The sequence below is a fragment of the Pocillopora verrucosa genome, chromosome 11 (genome assembly GCF_036669915.1).
Source record: "Pocillopora verrucosa isolate sample1 chromosome 11, ASM3666991v2, whole genome shotgun sequence".
Classification (NCBI taxonomy): Eukaryota; Metazoa; Cnidaria; class Anthozoa; order Scleractinia; family Pocilloporidae; genus Pocillopora; species Pocillopora verrucosa.
In genome coordinates this window covers 5,945,125-5,963,751 of record NC_089322.1, presented here as the reverse complement: position 1 = coordinate 5,963,751, position 18,627 = coordinate 5,945,125, and the positions used below count along the sequence as shown (strand labels likewise).

At 38.2% G+C, this 18,627-nt stretch overlaps 2 protein-coding genes across 2 annotated transcripts in view; both read right to left on the bottom strand.

Annotated features, from left to right (window-relative positions):
• Positions 1-8,938, bottom strand: part of LOC136276879 (sorting nexin-6-like) — a 35,580-nt gene extending 26,642 nt beyond the window's left edge. Inside the window, exons 1-4 of the mRNA XM_066174713.1 lie at positions 8,442-8,938; positions 7,750-7,825; positions 7,016-7,101; positions 5,086-5,160 (exon numbers count right to left, since the gene is read on the bottom strand). The gene's annotated coding sequence lies outside the window, so the exon portion shown is untranslated. The remainder of the gene's footprint in view (positions 1-5,085; positions 5,161-7,015; positions 7,102-7,749; positions 7,826-8,441) is intronic.
• On the bottom strand, positions 1,213-8,497 carry LOC136284112 (sorting nexin-6-like). The gene is made up of 9 exons (XM_066173931.1): positions 8,442-8,497; positions 7,750-7,825; positions 5,086-5,160; positions 4,279-4,353; positions 3,683-3,713; positions 2,947-3,031; positions 2,205-2,232; positions 1,473-1,565; positions 1,213-1,248 (listed from the first exon to the last, which is right to left on the bottom strand). Exons 1-9 carry the CDS (start codon positions 8,495-8,497, stop codon positions 1,213-1,215), a joined length of 555 nt encoding a protein of 184 aa, XP_066030028.1.
• Positions 8,939-18,627: the final 9,689 nt, after the last annotated feature.

Here is an 18,627-nt window from a genome sequence, read left to right as displayed (position 1 = left end):
TTGACTGAGTGGACTTAGTATAACTGGTTGCTTCAACTGTCCAATTTCAGGTGTTTGATTACAACCAACTGTCCAATTACGCTGTCCAATTAAAGCTGTACAGAAAGATAAGAGAAAAATAATGCAGCTAATGCACCAATCACATTTGAAGAAATTGTAATGGTTATGATTAGTGCCTGAATGGCCTGTTCCAGGCATTCAGTGGGTAAAACAAAGTGTGATAGTAAATGCCGCTTATAGGAGCAGAGAAGTGAAAAAGCAAGGGAGGCTTGGGTTGACTCACTCAATGAATCCCACTTGACCCAAGCTTCTCTCGCTGTTTCACTTTTTTGTGACAGTCTTCACTCTGTTTTACTAACCTGGAGTGAGTCAATGCCTGAAACAACCTTGTGTCATTTTAAAAATTATTTTTGTTTTATCCGTGTCAAATTAACATAATCAAATTTCATAAAGAAAATTAACAATAAATTTTGGCTACCAATTTACGGTGTCATCTCTTTTCTTTGCACTGAGTGATTAAGCAGATTTTTTCATGTCATGCAATAGCTTGGCCAAAATGGCATAGGTATCTCTTCTATTCTTTAACCGCGATTCAGTGTACTGGATAAGACTGGCTTGCAGGCTCAACACCCTTTGCCTATTGTAACAGATCATCTATATTAAAAAAGAAGAATTAAAATCAATCAAGAAAGCAGATTGTCTGCTGCAGTTAGAGCCACATGACAATTTCCCTTTATGTGCCCTTAACAATTATTTATTATTTTTATTATTATTTATACCATTTTGCCTCTGCTTAATACACCGGCGCAAAGTATTCATTGCCAAATCACCGAATATAGTCTGGAAAAAAATTGTTCATGTGTATTTTTGTCTCTTCGGCTTCTCGGAGGTTAATAGTACTTGCTGATCACTTTTGAGCTGATCAATCAGCATGCGCAAAAAGCACTATTCACTTGTGTGGTATATACTAATTTTTTAATATTCAGATTTTTAACATGAAAACAGCACAAATATTAATATAATCCTTTGACATGTGTCTTACATGTAAACCAACAGCATGGTGGTCTGCCTGTAAAACGAACTGAGAAATGCCACCAGTTAAGGGTAGCATGCAAAATTTTCCAGCTAAACAGTAAGAAAGTCTAAGTAAAACAAAAGGTTTTTTAATATCACTTTATTCACCTCATTCTTTGCAGCTTCTGAAATTGAATTTTATGCTTCCTCTGCATCGTCTTTCGCTTTTTGAAGCTGAAAATAAAAAAAGCATGCATGAAACAATTTGGCATTCTATCATTGTGGCATTCACTATAATCATTCAAAAGCTTGACTTGACCTTCAATTCTTTTGCTAGCAGATGAGCAGCCTTATGTGAATCAGGTGAAAGCAAACACTCAATCATGTTTAACAAAACAAAAGGGAGATACCAAAAGAATGCACATCATGTGCAAAGCATGTGTTTGTCTGAACCTTACCATTTCTTGGTTCTTGGGTTTGGCTTTTTCCAGTGCTTTTGTGGCATTCTCAAACTCAACTAGTTTACACATACGACAGAAACACATCTCCTTCTGGGTTAGAAATGGTCAAAACAAGTGCATTAGACAGTTAAATTTGTTCATCTAGGGACAGCAAGAAGAAATAACTAATAGGGAAAATGGGTTTTCAAAGGTAGGGCACTGGAAGTACCACAACCAGCTCATCTGTACCTAATGGTTCCAGATTCAACTACTACCACAAAGCATTCCACCATTCCAGTCTTTGTTTGAAAGTTTTCCTTTCCTTTTTTGCACTGCAGTTCAAAAATGAAATGCAAATTCTCTCAAAGGGTAAACAATACAAGAGCGCTTTTTCTCCAGATAAACACTCCCTTGTGCTACATGGATGCATTTATTTTTGTCTATGACTAAAAAAATTTAATCCAATAAAGATCGAGGGGGTAAAACCCAGTCTTCTTGTTCAAGTCACACGTCCCAAACCATGCAGGAAACGGAAAATTGATCAGTCAACAGTCCGGCTGATGAATTTCTGTTTAGACATGCAGTGATCCTGAACTTTTCTCTCTGCTGTGATTATGCTCTCATCCTGGCCCACCCCAAGAGAAAATAATCACCTCCTTTACCTTTCCCTAACCCCACCCATGAAAGGAAAATCATTATCCTTTACAGAGTTAAATAAGATCTAAGTTTTCCAATAAATATTTCACATACCTTAGCAGCATGAATCTGGAATAAAGTTCTAAAGTAAAACCTAATGTGATGTCATCAGTAGTGGACATAACATCCAGCGATTCCTGAAGAAAGAAGACGACACACACAAATAAGACAAAACAAATTAAGCTCTTGGAATTGAAAAATACTGCCAGCAACACTAGATCCTGTCTAAAAATACTTCCATACCTTGACACCAATTAATGCATTTGAAAAAGGCACAAAACTCCTGTGAAGCTAAAAATAGTTTTTAAAATTAGCTTTTTCTTACACCCTGACGTCAGAGTGTATATTTTCAATACTGTTCTTGGTACATATTCTATTATACTGACAAGGAGAAGTTGTTCAACAATCAAGAACTTCTTTGTTTTTTTCTATCATTTCCTTTATTCTCATGACCTTAATGTACTATGCAGCAGTGATATGGTGAGGAGAATTTAGATGCTGATCACTTCAACAAGAGAGGAAGACATAACTATCATGCTAAGGTCTTGATAGGTCTTGATTGCCTCTTATTGCCAGTTCTCATGATGGTTACAGTGAGTAGAGCTAGCATGTAAGATGTGGTAAAACAGTGGTTATTCACATGGGAAAAAAAATCAGCCAAACTATATGTCTGGTCCATCATTGTTTGCATTGGAAGTTTGTCACCACAGTTTAATAATGGAAAGATATGAAACAAATATTGAGTAATTATTACAAAATCATATCATTTAGCAATTTCAGACAAAGAACAACAAACCCTTTCAATTCCTTGGTACTATTATCATCACCAGTTGATGCTGTCATGATGCCAGAACTTAAATCATTCACTGCTAATGCAACACCTGAAATTCACAAAAAATTCAAAATTACCAAACTTACATATGTATAAATATGCCATCATGGTAAGATTGTCATAATCATACATTATCATAAATTATCCAAAATAACTGTCATCTTGCAACATCCTAATACTGAAGAAATGTAAAATGGTTTCCATGTTTACATAACCTGATGTAAACACTTGGGAGGTTGGGAGAACATGAGATAAGCGCAGTAAACCATGACGCGAAGCGGAGTGGTTTCCAGCTTATCGAGTGTTCTCCCAACCTCTCAAGTGTTTACATCAGGTTATATAAACACGGAAACCATTTTACATTTCTTTTATAAAATAACTAATGAAAGAGGAATGAAAACCGTGTTTACATACGCTCATGTAAAATAGTTTTATGGCCAATCAGAGCACACGTACTATTTGAATTATTTTATAAATTACAATACTATATGATTGAATAATACTTCAAGTATGTCTTTGCCACCCTCATGTTGTTCTTACATGAATGTTCTTTAGATATCAAAGTTTTGGCCATACTTTCTGTCAAAATTCACTAGGCTGGACCATTCCTTCATGAGATTTGAGGGTGTAATTCACTATTTCAGCCTAAACAACCTTAATGCAGATTACACATTCCAGCAAATAAAACATTGCTACATACCTTGCTGACTGTTTACCATTTTGGTGAAGTTCTACAAAAACACACAAGTAGAAAAATGTTTATTTATTGAAGGAAATAATCTCAAAATTGTTAACTCTTACCTAGAAGCTAAAACCAAATATCACTTTCCTCTAAATCCTTGTTCTCATCATAGGTGCTGTTTGACGTAAAACCAATTTACAGAATCATAACTTAACTGTTTATGTTATTATTGACATTTAGACATTTCCAGCAGAGTCAGCATTTTGGAATTCCAGGTCTTTTTTTCCTCATAAAAGACCCCTAAAGCGAACCAACAAGCTGCATGTAAATGTAATCTATCCTTCACCCACAAGTAGCTCAGGGTGCAGAATCCTAGCCCAGACTAACGTGGTGAGAGGGAAGCATTTACACCATCAATCCTTAAACTCCAATGCATTACCAAAACATTATTTCTCCTCATCTAATTAATACAACACCAAGCAGGCAAGTGATGCTCCAATTATTAGTTGATCCAAAACCAAATTCTCTCAACCAACATCATATGAATTGTATGGCAGACAGTAAGGGAAATAACTGCATCATAATACACCCCTTGGAAAGATATTACTACTGACCCCATATGTCTCCTTGGTAAGTGGTGTGTACTCTTCCACAAAATCTTTTTTCTTCAGAAATTCTTCAACAAGATCCTAACCAAGAGGAATAACTTCTGGTTATTTGTATTTCTAGGAAGGCCAAGTCATTCTTGTACTGGTTAAATTCAAAAGAAAGTTAGGTCATCTTTGAGCAGGGCCACTGTAACCCTTTAACTCCCAGAAGTGATGAACATGTAACTTCTCCCTTTAATATCCATACATTATTCAGTAAACAGGTAATGAGAAGACTCAAACTCATCAGGTACAAGATATTACCCTGATTGAACACAAAATTCTTGTAACTAATTCACAAGGAAATGTGTAGCAGCTACAGGGGAGAATTAATAATCAGATCTTGGTAGTTTAAAGGTTAATTGCACTTTGTCGAGTGTTTCTTCACCCACAGAAGTGAACGAGGCCTAGTAGAGCAACACAAGCTGACGAGAGGCCTGTGAAGTGAAGTGAAGTGACTAAAGAAGCTTTTGATTGTTAGACAAATTCTCCATGTCAGCATCTTAGGAAATGTTTAGAGAACAGTATGGAGAATATGCATACTGATGTTAGGGTGTAAAGGGTTAAAACACTGTGTCTCTGTATGCCATAATTAAAACTACAATAATTCATATTTTACAGCCCTGAATGAGACATACACTGTATGTATGATCCAAAACCAAATTCTCTGAACAAACATCATATGAATTGTATGGCAAACAGTAAAGAGAATGACTGAATCATAATGCACCCCTGGAGTAAGATTCTATTTGGAAAAATATAACAACTACTGACCCCATATGTCTCCTTGGTAAGTGATGTGTACTCTTCCACAAAATCTCTTTTCTTCTGAAATTCTTCATCAAGATCCTAACCAAGAGGAACAACTTCTGGTTATTTGTATTTCTGGGAAGGCCAAGTTATTAGCATAATGGTTAAATTAAAAAAAAAGAAGAAGGTCATCGGTGAGCAGGGCCTCTATACCGTATTTACCCGTGTATAATGCGCGCCTGTGTACGTATAATACGCACCCTAATTTTTTACCTCTTTTTTCCGAAAAAGATTTCATGACAAATACCAAGAATTAAAACTTCCATTTTTTCACTTAATTAACAAGAACTGGGAATTCATCAATAATATGTTTACAACACCTATTTACAAGCTTTTCTATTCAGTAACAGTCAAACGTTTTATAAATGTTGTAACTTGAAGTCCTTACTAATATACCTAAATTCACAACTTGAATTATTATCATAACAGCCGTTCATAAACATTATTTCTACTCACAGTACTGCTGGTAGCTTGAATATAATTAATGTTCAGTGTCTTTAAACCGACTCACAGTCCGATTTGAATAGGTTTTCGATGACTGAATCCTCAAGTTCATCAGTGATCTCAGTTGAATTGTAAACCAATTCATCTTGTGATCCATTCGAATTGTTTGTGATCCCATACTTCAGAGAGAGGCAGCGATCATTTCTGATGGAATGCCGTTTGTGAAAATACGCTTGTGAAATATACGAACAGATCAGTTCCTCCGAAGCCTTTTTTTGTCGACCAGTAAGTTTGAAGGAAGTGTTCACAGTATCTGTCATGTGAGCTTCAAATGAGTCGTAAACAAGCAAGCTCTTTCTCCTCCCCAGGCCACCGATCCGTGCACTTTTACTTTCTTTGTTGCGTTTTTAACGAATGCAAATTAGGACGTGCTTGACAAACAATAGAATCCGTGTATAATACGCACCGCGATTTTGATGCTTGTTTTTATGGAAAAAAAGTGCGCATTATACACGGGTAAATACGGTAACCCATTAACACCCAGAACTGATAAACATGTAACTTCTCCCCATAGTATCCATACATTATTCAGCAAACAGGTAATCAGAATACTCAAACTCATCAGGTACAAGATGTTACACTGATTGAACACAAAATTCTCGTAGCTAATCTACAAGGACAAGTGTAGCAGTTAGAGGGAAGAATTGAAAATCAGATCTTGGGAGTTTAAGGGTTAATTGCACTTTGGCTAAAGTGCTTCTTCACCTGCAGAAGAGAATGAGGCCTGGAGCAACAAGAGCTGGTGAGAGGCCTGTAAAGGGTTTAACCCTTTAACTCTCACAAGTGATTAACATGAAACTTCTCCCTATAATATCCATACATTATTCAGCAAACAGGTCATGAGAATATTCAAACTTGTCAGATAGAAGCTGTTATCCTGATCTAGTACCAAGTTCTCATAACTAATTTATAAGGAAATATGTAGCAGCTAGAGGGGAGAATTTACAATCAGATCTTGGGAGTTAAAGGGTTAACACTGATAAAGAAGGACCAAGTATTCAGCAGTTTAACCCCTAGGAGTGACTGACATCTATTTTCCCCTTGCCATAACCCCCCTGAATCAAACATTAAGGTCAGGAGAATAAAGGAGCTGATCACTGACTACAGAAGCTCTTGATTGTTAAACATGTCAGCATCCTAGAAAATGTTTATAAAACAGTTTGGAGAATATGCATACTGATGTTAGGGTGTGAAGAGTTAAAACAGTCTCTCTGTAAACCACAATTCAAACTACAAATATTCATATTTTACAGCCCTGAATGAGACATACACTGTATGTAATTACACAATAATCCAGTGATATCACAATTTTACTAAATAAAGACTTCTTAGATAAAAAAAATCAAAACAAAACAAAAAAAACATAAAAAAATCCTGGAACATTTTGTACCTTGTGACTATGATGCCTGAAATCATCCACAGCTCATGATATAGACTTGTCCTAAGACCCTTTTTGGCTTTGCTTCTCACTGAGAGCTATGTAATAAAAAAAGTGTTTTTACCTTACACTGTAAGTGTATGAGCATGAGAGATGCCATTAAGCCACTGATCACTGAGTTGAAAAGAGATTCAGTAATTTCTCAGAGCAAGGAGTTTAATAATGATTATCAAACTTAGTTTTACCAAGTTGCAACAGACATTTTGTCACAAAAGAAATCCCCCAGGCATATACATACAATCAGCAAGAAAATTGTCAACACACTACCATTGAAATGGCAATATTCTGGAATAGCATACCAATTATATTCCTTATTTTCAACTCTTCTTCTCATGTACAATGTTTCTTTAATTGTTTTACACCATTCTACAACATTGACTGGTGGAAGAGCTTATTGTTGCAGTGAATTGTAGTTCAATTTTCACTCCATTTCTACATAATTCCTCACTGAAGTGGCTCAGTGGATGTTGTGTCAACTGATTTTATCTTTAAAACATTTATGACCCCTTAAGATGAAAATAGTCACAATTATTGTTGATTATATGAAAAATATACCTATGGAGTTTAAATCAAGTGTTGTTTTGCCATAGTATGTCAGTTTACAAATTTGGTGAAAAAAATCACCCACACTCACAGGGATCATAGCCAAATATCTGCAAGACTATCTTATTATTTGAAAAACTCACATTTTCCTCTTTCAAAACCTTCTGCAAATCTTTATCTTTTGAAAAGGCTGGGTGGCCGACAACAAGTTGTAAAAATCTGAAAATCATTAAAAATTTTAATTCTTGAGATGGGCTAATATGTAATGTAAACATGAGAATCAACAGTGTCTCCCAGAAAGTATATTAAATTTTAGAGAGAAAATAGTATCTTCAAGAAAAATTGAATCTTTCCTGAGGAAGTTTCTCTAAGATCTGTTTCTTGTTGGGTTGTTTTCTTGATCATTTTTGTTTTATTTTGCTAGTTCACTGAGAGAAAAAAACTTAAATGGAAAATTAACCCTTTAAATCCTAACAGTGACTAACATCAAATTTCTCCTTACAATATCACACCTAAATCACAAGTTAAGGTCATGAGTGTAAAGGAAATGATCATCAACAAAAGAAGCTTTTGATTGGTAAACAAATTCTCCTTGTCAGCACCTTAGGAAATGTATAAAGAGCTGTATGGAGAATACAAATACTGAATCTAGGGTGTAAAGGGTTAAAAAAAACTTTCCCAACCCACTGTTTTTCTTTTCAATACTCTGTAATCTGCTGTAAATCCATACAATTACTGAACTGTTCCCTTTTCCTATTCCTTCATTACTCCTTTCCATTGGTTATCCTCAATTTCTTTACTCCACCATAGACTTTGTTTCAGCATTAACATATACCTGTTTTCTCCTTTCTTCCACTTCTCTGAACATTCCTCTGTAACCCAAATCCACATCGTCCTTGAATTTCTGTCTTACATTGTTGTGTAGCTCAGTAGCTCGATGTGCGGCGCTTGGTAACCACCCTGTCTCACTTCGCTAACAAACCACCAGCTGAGTTCTATTTGTGTACTGCGTCAAGAAAATGGTTTCCAAATGACAAAGTACCGGCTGCATCCACGGAAAATGCCTTATAGCAACGATGCTACTGACTCTAGATCGTTACTACCAAAAAGGCAAATTAGTCATCAAGTTGGCAGCCATGTGCAGCTTTTTTGGCCTTGTTACGCTTGATAAATGAGGCGTTGCTTACATAAGGGACTTGGGTAGCTTATGAAAAAATGTTTTGAATTACATATGGTACCTTTGCAGAAAGAATTAGAGGTGTGGAGGCCCCATAGTCTGCGTGTTGGAGTCTGAGTCGAGAGATTCCTATTCAACCCTGGGGCATGATTTTCAAAGTTCCACTAACTTCAGAAGAACAAATATAACATTTACAAATTAAATTATACGCAATGATGATGCGAGTCTTCGTCCAGACATTAGTGAGTTCTTTTTCTTTCCTTGTCGTTTTTACTGTTTGCATTTCAAATTTGTCAAAATCTCTATCTCGAAAGAAACATGGCAAACAAAATCCACCTGGCCCGTTTACTTCCCGGATCTTTCGAGAAACGGGCTCCTGGCCTTTTTCATAGGAAGGGGTTTTTTCCACAATCGTTAGGCCTCTCTCTCTAAACAGGATTACAAATAAGTACCGCTGAACTGTGAGCCTAAAACGAATCGTCTCCCAACTAACTGTTGCATTTCAAATATCTATGTCAATCATTTACAACATGGAGTCCTTGCTTTGGGAGTCAAAGATCTGATAGCATTTGTAACTCATTTGCGTTTTTCCACTTTTAGGGATTTTCTAAAAAGTGTTTTTAAACAAAACAATCAGCAATTATTCATTTTAAAAACTTCTGTTACCGAAACACGCCGACGACTCTGCTCAAAATTCAGCTCCACTACCTGATCAGTGCAGCCAGCAAATTCATCAGCAGATCGCCAGCAACTTTATCGCACTTTACACCACTTATTTGGGACCAGATAATGACTGCAATTCACTTGGGCTATGCACAATCGAAAATGTCGAGGTGGAATGTGGAGACCAGACAGGAACACTTCGAAAGAGAGACTTAGGAAGTAATCAGCTCTCATCAAGAATTTCACTTTCCATTAGTTTTGATTTGAAAGTTCCACTGCCCGGGAACACGACCGAAGCTGATCTTAATCAGACAACTGAAGAAATTTCCAGTAACCTATTATAAAAGTTTAACCAACAGATGTGAATCTTAATATCAGTGGGATTTCCTTAGTTTTCGATGCTTCAAAACCGCCTCAAGTCCGCTTTGTGCGCCTTTTATGTGATAGTGGACAGGTTCTAAGAGGCTCCAAATGTGGTGAGCAGAGTTTGTTATCATCAAATTCCTAAGAATCTCAAAAAACAAAGTGACTGGTTAACTCTTGTGCTTAAAAGATTCTTATTTTGTCCAATGATGTTGGTTACGCTGGCATTTTCCATAAGAGAGTATTCTATAAAATTTTTTTTAACGTATCGGACAAACAGGAGCAGCGAGAGGCATGATGCAAATGAAAGAATAGCCGGAGAATTTTTATTTTACGTTTGCCAAGTACTTTCCTATAACTATGAAATTTTCTGAAATGCCCGAGTTTTCCAAAGTGGCCGTACAAGCAATTTCACTTCCGCTTTATAATTGTTTTATTTTAAAAAAATAGGTGTTATACGATTGGCTGCCTACCCTAGATCAACAATTTTTCAAAGGCGCAGAATTTCTTCGCAGAAGGCATTCCAAAAAATATGGGAGTTGAAAAAAACGCATTGAAAGTGTATACTCTAACTTAGACTAGAATCTTTGTATAGCTTTTAAGGCCCTTGATGTTTAGGGAGTACTTGGTTAAGTTTAGACCCTATCGTAAGTAATAAGAGAGATGTAATTAACTCAACGAAGGAAGCATGTCATAACCAAGCACCAAAAAGTCATTCTTTCAACTGAATCAAAGTACAAAACCTTTCTCTTGAAAATGAGTTTCCGCGCATGAGGTTGAAGAATGATTGTAATGTGATTATCGAAAACACAATGCACTTGCCTTGCTATACAAACAGGTGCTTCAAACAGCTCTGAAATAGCTTTATAAACAGCTTGATGATACGTCAAACACTTTGAATATCTTCGACCCTTTTTGTTATTTATTGTGAGCTGTCCTGTTGGATACTTACACAATACCTCAGATTGCCAAGCATGCGCAGTGGATCATTACCAGGATAAAGAGGCACAGACTTCTTGTGTTCCTTGTCCATCTGGAACATCAACATTCAGAGAGTTAGCATCTAGATGGCAAAGAAACTGTAAAGGTCACTAATAAAATTATACTAAATGTCTTATTTTGACTTATGATGAATTTATTTGTACTCCTGTAAACAATATTTGTGTTTGACCGCTTGCCAATTCTTACTTTCATCAGAAAATTTCAAAACATCAAATGCTTGGGCAAATCAAATCAATGGGCGCGGGACATCAGGTCACCATCTCAGTGCCATTGTTAAGTTGCCATGGCAATAGTTGTACCAGTCATTGTAATAGTTGCTGTCGCCATCTTTTGTGTGTGGACGGAAAGAATGTAAGTCAAAAGCATCGTTTCCTTTTTTTTTTTTTTTTTTTGGTTGTCATTATCGTCACCATAAAAATTTCTTACTGTTATCTTTACTGCTGTCGTGGTTTTTTCAAAAGTGGAATAGAAACCGATAGAGTTGAATTGCAATGGAATAAACAAAGCATAAAACAAATATTCTTATTTTGGCCTAGTAAGGCATTAACAAAGTTAAGATTTTGTCTTGTTTCGGAGTTCCAAGACGCGTTCGCTTGAATGACATAGCATCACATAGGTTTGATACATGCGAGCTACTTAAAGATTCATTTCGCTCTTTCTCATCTATTTTATCGTTTCTCCCTCAGAAGACCTCGGCGAAGAACTTCTGAGACCAGGGGACACAACAATCTAGCATATGAAGATCCAATGAGTACCCGTGTCTATGAGGAAATTGAAGAATTGCAGTTTCCGAGTCCTCGTTCCCATTATCAGTTACTGAACACGGAACCACATACTTACGCGGAGCTTCGAAACAGTCACTCTGAAGCCTAGGGAAATAGTTAGACGATTTTAGATAATCTGAGTTGAGATTTTTTTTGCTATAGTCCTACCTTCACCGGTTTAAGCCGTGGATATGCAAAGCATAGGAAAAAGCAACGCGTTAACGCGGCCTAGGAAGCCTGGGGAGAGCATACATATATCTTATATAGGATGCGAACTCAATCTTAGTTTTGGAAAATCAATTAAGGAGAGCTCTTGTGGGGATGACGGCTAATTTTGTACCGATAATGTACTGCGCAATAGCCCTTTTATCACAATTTGAACAACTGAACATTCCCTCTTGACACTTTGTTGGGAAAGTGGAAATCAAATGTCAAGGTTGTTTTGGTAAACTTAGACTTGACCCGCCGAAATAACCAATTATATTCTGCATGTTATATCCACGAGTTCATTATAATGTCACTTGGATCTTGTTATACAGTATCTATTGATGGGTTCTAGTGCGGAAGGTCTATAAGGATTAGAGGAAAGGTTCAATACTTCCTAAAGGCATCGAGGGAAGCGTTATGACGGAGAAAATGGCCGCAATTCAACGATAAAACCGCCCACGTAGACAATTCAAATCCAATCCCTTGGACAGTGTAATGCGTTACAATCAAAGATACACTTTGGGTGCAATGTAGAGTTACGAGTTCAGAATAAAATGTTTCATTCTTAGTTGGATTTGGATCTTTATCAGTTTCGTCATCTAACAAGAGTATCTCATCAAAAAATGTATCTTCAATTTCGTTTTCCAAAAGTGTTTCTAATACCGCATTTGTTCTCTTTTTCACTCGTGTCCCGCAATGTTATGGAGAAGTAAAACATGCTACAATTCTACCTTCAGACGAAAAACAATCTTACTACCTTTTTTCATCAATAAATAACCCCATCCCCATGCAAGTAACTTCTTTACGACATGATAATGATCACCCATGCGCTCTCCAGGCTTTAATTAGCCTTTCATGAAAAATTTTTGACCAGGGAGAAGGGGAGGGAGCCCTGTGTGACAAAAATTAATATTTTCAACCCTCCAGTCCAATTTAAAAAAACTTGAACTTTCGTTTACAATTTACTTCAAGATGAAAGGAATTAGGAATTGTGAGCCAGTACATTGTGAGACTTCACTGCGTCACTATGAACACTACTGAAACGAGTAGTTGAAAAAAGGACTTGTACGGGCCTGAATTTTTTTTCAGGTCCTATTTTCAACTACTCGTTTCAGTAGTGTTCTTAGCTGCGAGGAGCTCTTAATTTCATTTCTTCACCGCAGTGCAAATATATGAATTTTATACATCTAAAATCATCATTCACCGCGTCGTTTAAGATCTTTATCGAAGTTCGCTCTTCGATTCCACAAGAATGAGAGGTTACTTCCACTCAACCTTGGATGTTAAACGGTTACTGATGAAGAAGTAACGGGATTTTCTTTTTAGTATCCTGTGGCATGTTAGCAAATTAGTTTATCCAGAGATTTTCCTTCTACGAAGTTCGGAACAAATGATGTTTATTTCTTTAAGACAACCGCTGATCAGACTCTAGTGATTGAGGCTCACGTGGGCCTTGATGACAAGTGGCGGGGGGTAGGGGGGGAAGCGAGGAGCGGGAACGGGAGGTGAACAGCACTTTTCGATTTTTCAATTATATAGTACTGAAGCGTTAAGTGAAAAACTTTAATAAGTTTCCTGTGAACAGCGAAATATCATGGATTTTGTTCTAATTTCTAATAATATCTATTTCTACTCTTTCTACTCTTTTTTATGTACAAGAAATCAGCGAAAACTATTTTTCAAGCTAGATCGGCCGGACCGCTTTTATGGATATTCTCTCTTAATTATGAATATGAATAAAAATCATAAATTTAAAAGAGCAAGATTCTGAAAAAGCAGCAATGATTAGCAACTTGAGAAATTCTTTACTTGGGTGCATATTCTGACTGTTTATTATCCGTCGAACTACAACCTTTTGTAGCAACCTAAGAAATGAGAAAGTAATGAACTACTTCTTCAGAAATAAAAAAAACCACATCAATTGTGCGAGTTTCCAGATCGGAATATTAAAAGCACAAGTTAAGCAAGATATTATGAAAAAATTAAAACAATCTAAGTTCTCACGTGCAAAGAAAACACAACAAGTAAACCTAAATTAAAGACCAACAACGTCTATGAATCAGCACAGTTACTAAACTATTAACACGAGTCTCATTTCTTCTTTTCCAAAACAGCTCCAAGGTCATCAACTCTCTTTCTTTTCTGTTTTAGCCGAGATAAGTTCCTGCTGACCTCTAGTGTCCTTATATGTTCTTGACCATACTTGGAGATATAAATTACCAGTGCACGCTTATAGCAGTCTTTTGCTTCATCTGTGTCGCCCAGATGACTGTGTAAATTACCCAGATTGTTGTAAGACCTTGCAACATCAACATGCTCAGGTCCCAGCTGTTTCATCTTAATCTCCAGTGCACGCTTCTAGCAGTCTTTTGCTTCATCTGTGTCGCCCAGATCACTGTGTAAATTACCCAGATTGTTGTAAGACCTTGCAACATCAACATGCTCAGGTCCCAGCTGTTTCATCTTAATCTCCAGTGCACGCTTATAGCAGTCTTTTGCTTCATCTGTGTCGCCCAGAGCCTTGTGTAAAGTACCCAGATTGTTGTAAGAGGTTGCAACATGAACATGCTCAGGTCCCAGCTGTTTCATCTGAATCTCCAGTGCACGCTTATAGCAGTCTTTTGCTTCATCTGTGTCGCCCAGATGACTGTGTAAATTACCCAGATTGTTGTAAGAGTTTGCAACATGAACATGCTCAGGTCCCAGCTGTTTCATCTGAATCTCCAGTGCACGCTTGCATGTTGCAAACTCTTACAACTTACAACTCTTACAACTGTGTAAAGTACCCAGATTGTTGTAAGAACTTGCAACATGAACATGCTCAGGTCCCAGCTGTTTCATATGAATCTCCAGTGCACGCTTATAGCAGTCTTTTGCTTCATCTGTGTCGCCCAGATCACTGTGTAAATTACCCAGATTGTTTTAAGACCTTGCAACATGAACATGCTCAGGTCCCAGCTGTTTCATCTGAATCTCCAGTGCACGCATATAGCAGTCTTTTGCTTCATCTGTGTCGCCCAGATCACTGTGTAAATTTCCCAGATTGTTGTAAGACCTTGCAACATCAACATGCTCAGGTCCCAGCTGTTTCATCTGAATCTCCAGTGCACGCTTATAGCAGTCTTTTGCTTCATCTGTGTCGCCCAGATGACTGTGTAAATTACCCAAATTGTTGTAAGACCTTGCAACATCAACATGCTCAGGTCCCAGCTGTTTCATCTTAATCTCCAGTGCACGCTTATAGCAGTCTTTTGCTTCATCTGTGTCGCCCAGAGCCTTGTGTAAAGTACCCAGATTGTTGTAAGAGGTTGCAACATGAACATGCTCAGGTCCCAGCTGTTTCAGACGAATCTCCAGTGCACGCTTATAGCAGTCTTTTGCTTCATCTGTGTCGCCCAGAGCCTTGTGTAAATTACCCAGATTGTTGTAAGAGCTTGCAACATCAACATGCTCAGGTCCCAGCTGTTTCATCTTAATCTCCAGTGCACGCTTATAGCAGTCTTTTGCTTCATCTGTGTCGCCCAGATCACTGTGTAAAGTACCCAGATTGTTGTAAGAGGTTGCAACATGAACATGCTCAGGTCCCAGCTGCTTCATCTGAATCTCCAGTGCACGCTTATAGCAGTCTTTTGCTTCATCTGTGTCGCCCAGATCACTGTGTAAATTACCCAGATTGTTGTAAGACCTTGCAACATCAACATGCTCAGGTCCCAGCTGTTTCATCTCAATCTCCAGTGCACGCTTATAGCAGTCTTTTGCTTCATCTGTGTCGCCCAGATCACTGTGTAAATTACCCAGATTGTTGTAAGACCTTGCAACATCAACATGCTCAGGTCCCAGCTGCTTCATCTGAATCTCCAGTGCACGCTTATAGCAGTCTTTTGCTTCATCTGTGTCGCCCAGATGACTGTGTAAATTACCCAGATTGTTGTAAGACCTTGCAACATCAACATGCTCAGGTCCCAGCTGCTTCATCTGAATCTCCAGTGCACGCTTATAGCAGTCTTTTGCTTCATCTGTGTCGCCCAGATGACTGTGTAAAGTACCCAGATTGTTGTAAGAGTTTGCAACATGAACATGCTCAGGTCCCAGCTGTTTCATCTGAGTCTCCAGTGCACGCTTATAGCAGTCTTTTGCTTCATCTGTGTCGCCCAGATCACTGTGTAAATTACCCAGATTGTTGTAAGAGCTTGCAACATCAACATGCTCAGGTCCCAGCTGTTTCATCTGAATCTCCAGTGCACGCTTATAGCAGTCTTTTGCTTCATCTGTGTCGCCCAGATCACTGTGTAAAGTACCCAGATTGTTGTAAGACCTTGCAACATCAACATGCTCAGGTCCCAGCTGCTTCATCTGAATCTCCAGTGCACGCTTATAGCAGTCTTTTGCTTCATCTGTGTCGCCCAGATCACTGTGTAAATTACCCAGATTGTTGTAAGAGCTTGCAACATCAACATGCTCAGGTCCCAGCTGCTTCATCTGAATCTCCAGTGCACGCTTATAGCAGTCTTTTGCTTCATCTGTGTCGCCCAGATGACTGTGTAAATTACCCAGATTGTTGTAAGAGTTTGCAACATGAACATGCTCAGGTCCCAGCTGTTTCATCTGAATCTCCAGTGCACGCTTATAGCAGTCTTTTGCTTCATCTGTGTCGCCCAGAGCCTTGTGTAAAGTACCCAGATTGTTGTAAGAGCTTGCAACATCAACATGCTCAGGTCCCAGCTTTTTCATTTGAATTTTTAACAGCCATTTACCATAGACTAGCGCCGCTCTAAACCTACTGTGGTTTAGGCACATGTTAGTAAGGCTCCAAAGGCCATCCGGAAAATTACACAAGGCTCTATTGCTTCTGGTATTCCTTTCCCGAGTGACATGTCTTCAATTTTTAAGCTCAACGTTGTAAGATGGGGAACTATTCTTGTTCCCACAACAATAGATTCCAGCTCTTCAAATTTTGAGAAAGACATTACCGCGCCATACACCACTTTGTGGCTTTGATCCTTTGCGAAACCTTTTGTCGCAGATTTAATAACATCAAGAACGACACTATGGACTCGAATATAAACACCAGTTGATTCTTCTTCAATTAGCAACAGTGAACATCGACTCATCTTCGTTCTTATCATATCTTCATCTTCAAATTCGTCATCAGTTGTTTTAACATACTCGATAATAATGTCTTGCAGTATCGGCTGTGATGCACACATTGAAAGAAAAAGGAACATGTGATGCAAAATTATATCATTTTCCATCACCATTTCGACAGCGAGTGTTATTGCTTTGGTCATGGTCTGCGGATAGGCTGGATTTGTCGCAGCAAGAATGCTTTCAGTATTGCTTCGTTTCCCCTCTTCCAATTTCTTCAAATAGTCGGTCCAGCCAAATTTCGAGGTTCCTTTATTCTGACGAACTTGTCTCACATACGTGGCTGCGGCTGCCAATGAAAGTGGCTGGTAGTCTAGTTCTTTCGCAATTTCTTTTTCCATCTTGGCATCTGAGATACCAGAAAGGAGGTTAAGCAGAAAGCACGCATCATCAGGTTGCATTCCTGCGCTGATTGAGATATTTTGTATGGAAGAGCTTGACAACGGTATAGACGCAGTGTCTTTTGTTGTTATTAGCATCTGACCCCTTGCCCACAACTCGCTGTCTGCATCTGGCAAATAATCGCTTGTACGAGATTCGCTGGTCACATTATCAACTACTAACAGCCATGAAGCGTAATGCTCAATTTTTGTACTTATTAAGGTCTTGAAATATGAAATCTTCTCGTCTGTGTTCAAATCCTTGGAGCGGTAAGTGTTTGTTATTTCATACCCGGGACAATTGCAATGTTGAGCGAAAAGGACATACGATTTTAAGAGTGCTTCTGAGTTTTCAGCATTCAACGTCATGACAAATGAAGCTGCAGAAGGTATTTGTTCGACCTCGTCGTAAAATCGCCTGGCTGCTAAACGGGCCAGCTGAGATTTTCCACTTCCTGGATTTCCTGACAAATACAGTATGCTCAACCCATCATTGGCGTCTTTTAGTGTTTGGAGGTTTTGTAAAACTTCACCAACTTCAGATTCCCGACTAGCGATGTCGTGGCTAGGTTTGGGAGGGAGAATACAAAATGGAGAGACATCGAAATTTAATTGCTCTTCTAGGGCAAGCCTCTGTTCTTCTTTCACTTGAAGTTCCTCTTCTTTGTCCTTAACTTCTTGTTTCAAGTCGTCAACCTTCCTTAAAACTTCGTTTAACTCCTCCGTTAAGAAGTTTGTCTGATTTTGAACTTCGTTGATTTCCAATGACGGGAGACCGAGTGCGTGGAATGCAGTTTTAACCTTTGTAATGACAGTTTGGAAATCTCCGTTGGAGAGGTGGCCCCGAGGCATATGTGCAAATTCTTCATTTCGAAATCTCCTTAAGTCGTCCGCATTTGATCTAATTGATGGATTGAGAGAATATATGCAATCTGAATACAGGATAGCGTAAAACAGCATGGTACAATCCCACTCAGCTCTATCGCCATTCTTCATGGTTGTCAACAGCACAGCGTTTCTTTTTCTGTTTCGAGTAGACTCGCCATTCCAGAAGTCCATTCCATTTTTGGGTTGATCTTTCCATTCTCCCAGTGTTGTCTTGTATCGATTGTCCCATTCTTGTTTGAAGATGGTTCGCAGACCCTCAGTTAGTATGTCAGTGACAACGTAACAAATCCTGTAGTAATTCAGTTGCTCTGTGGTGTACTTCAACCTAGTGGCCATCATCAGTTACATCCTATTAAAACCATAGTTATGTTAGTACCCAATTCGGTTATGTGAGTAGGTCGCTATACTTTTGCTGATCCTTTAACGGTTTTG

What these genes read in the sequence shown, in the direction of transcription:
- LOC136284112 (XM_066173931.1), bottom strand. Translation starts at nt 8,497, where the DNA reads ATGTGGATTTGGGTTACAGAGGAATGTTCAGAGAAGTGGAAGAAAGGA. An exon ending in TTACCAAGGAGACATATGGG is followed by an intron (nt 3,714 to 4,278) that starts GTCAGTAGTAAT and finishes GTGTTTTTGTAG; the next exon opens with AACTTCACCAAAATGGTAAA. An exon ending in AGTACCAAGGAATTGAAAGG is followed by an intron (nt 2,233 to 2,946) that starts GTTTGTTGTTCT and finishes GTTTTACTTTAG; the next exon opens with AACTTTATTCCAGATTCATG.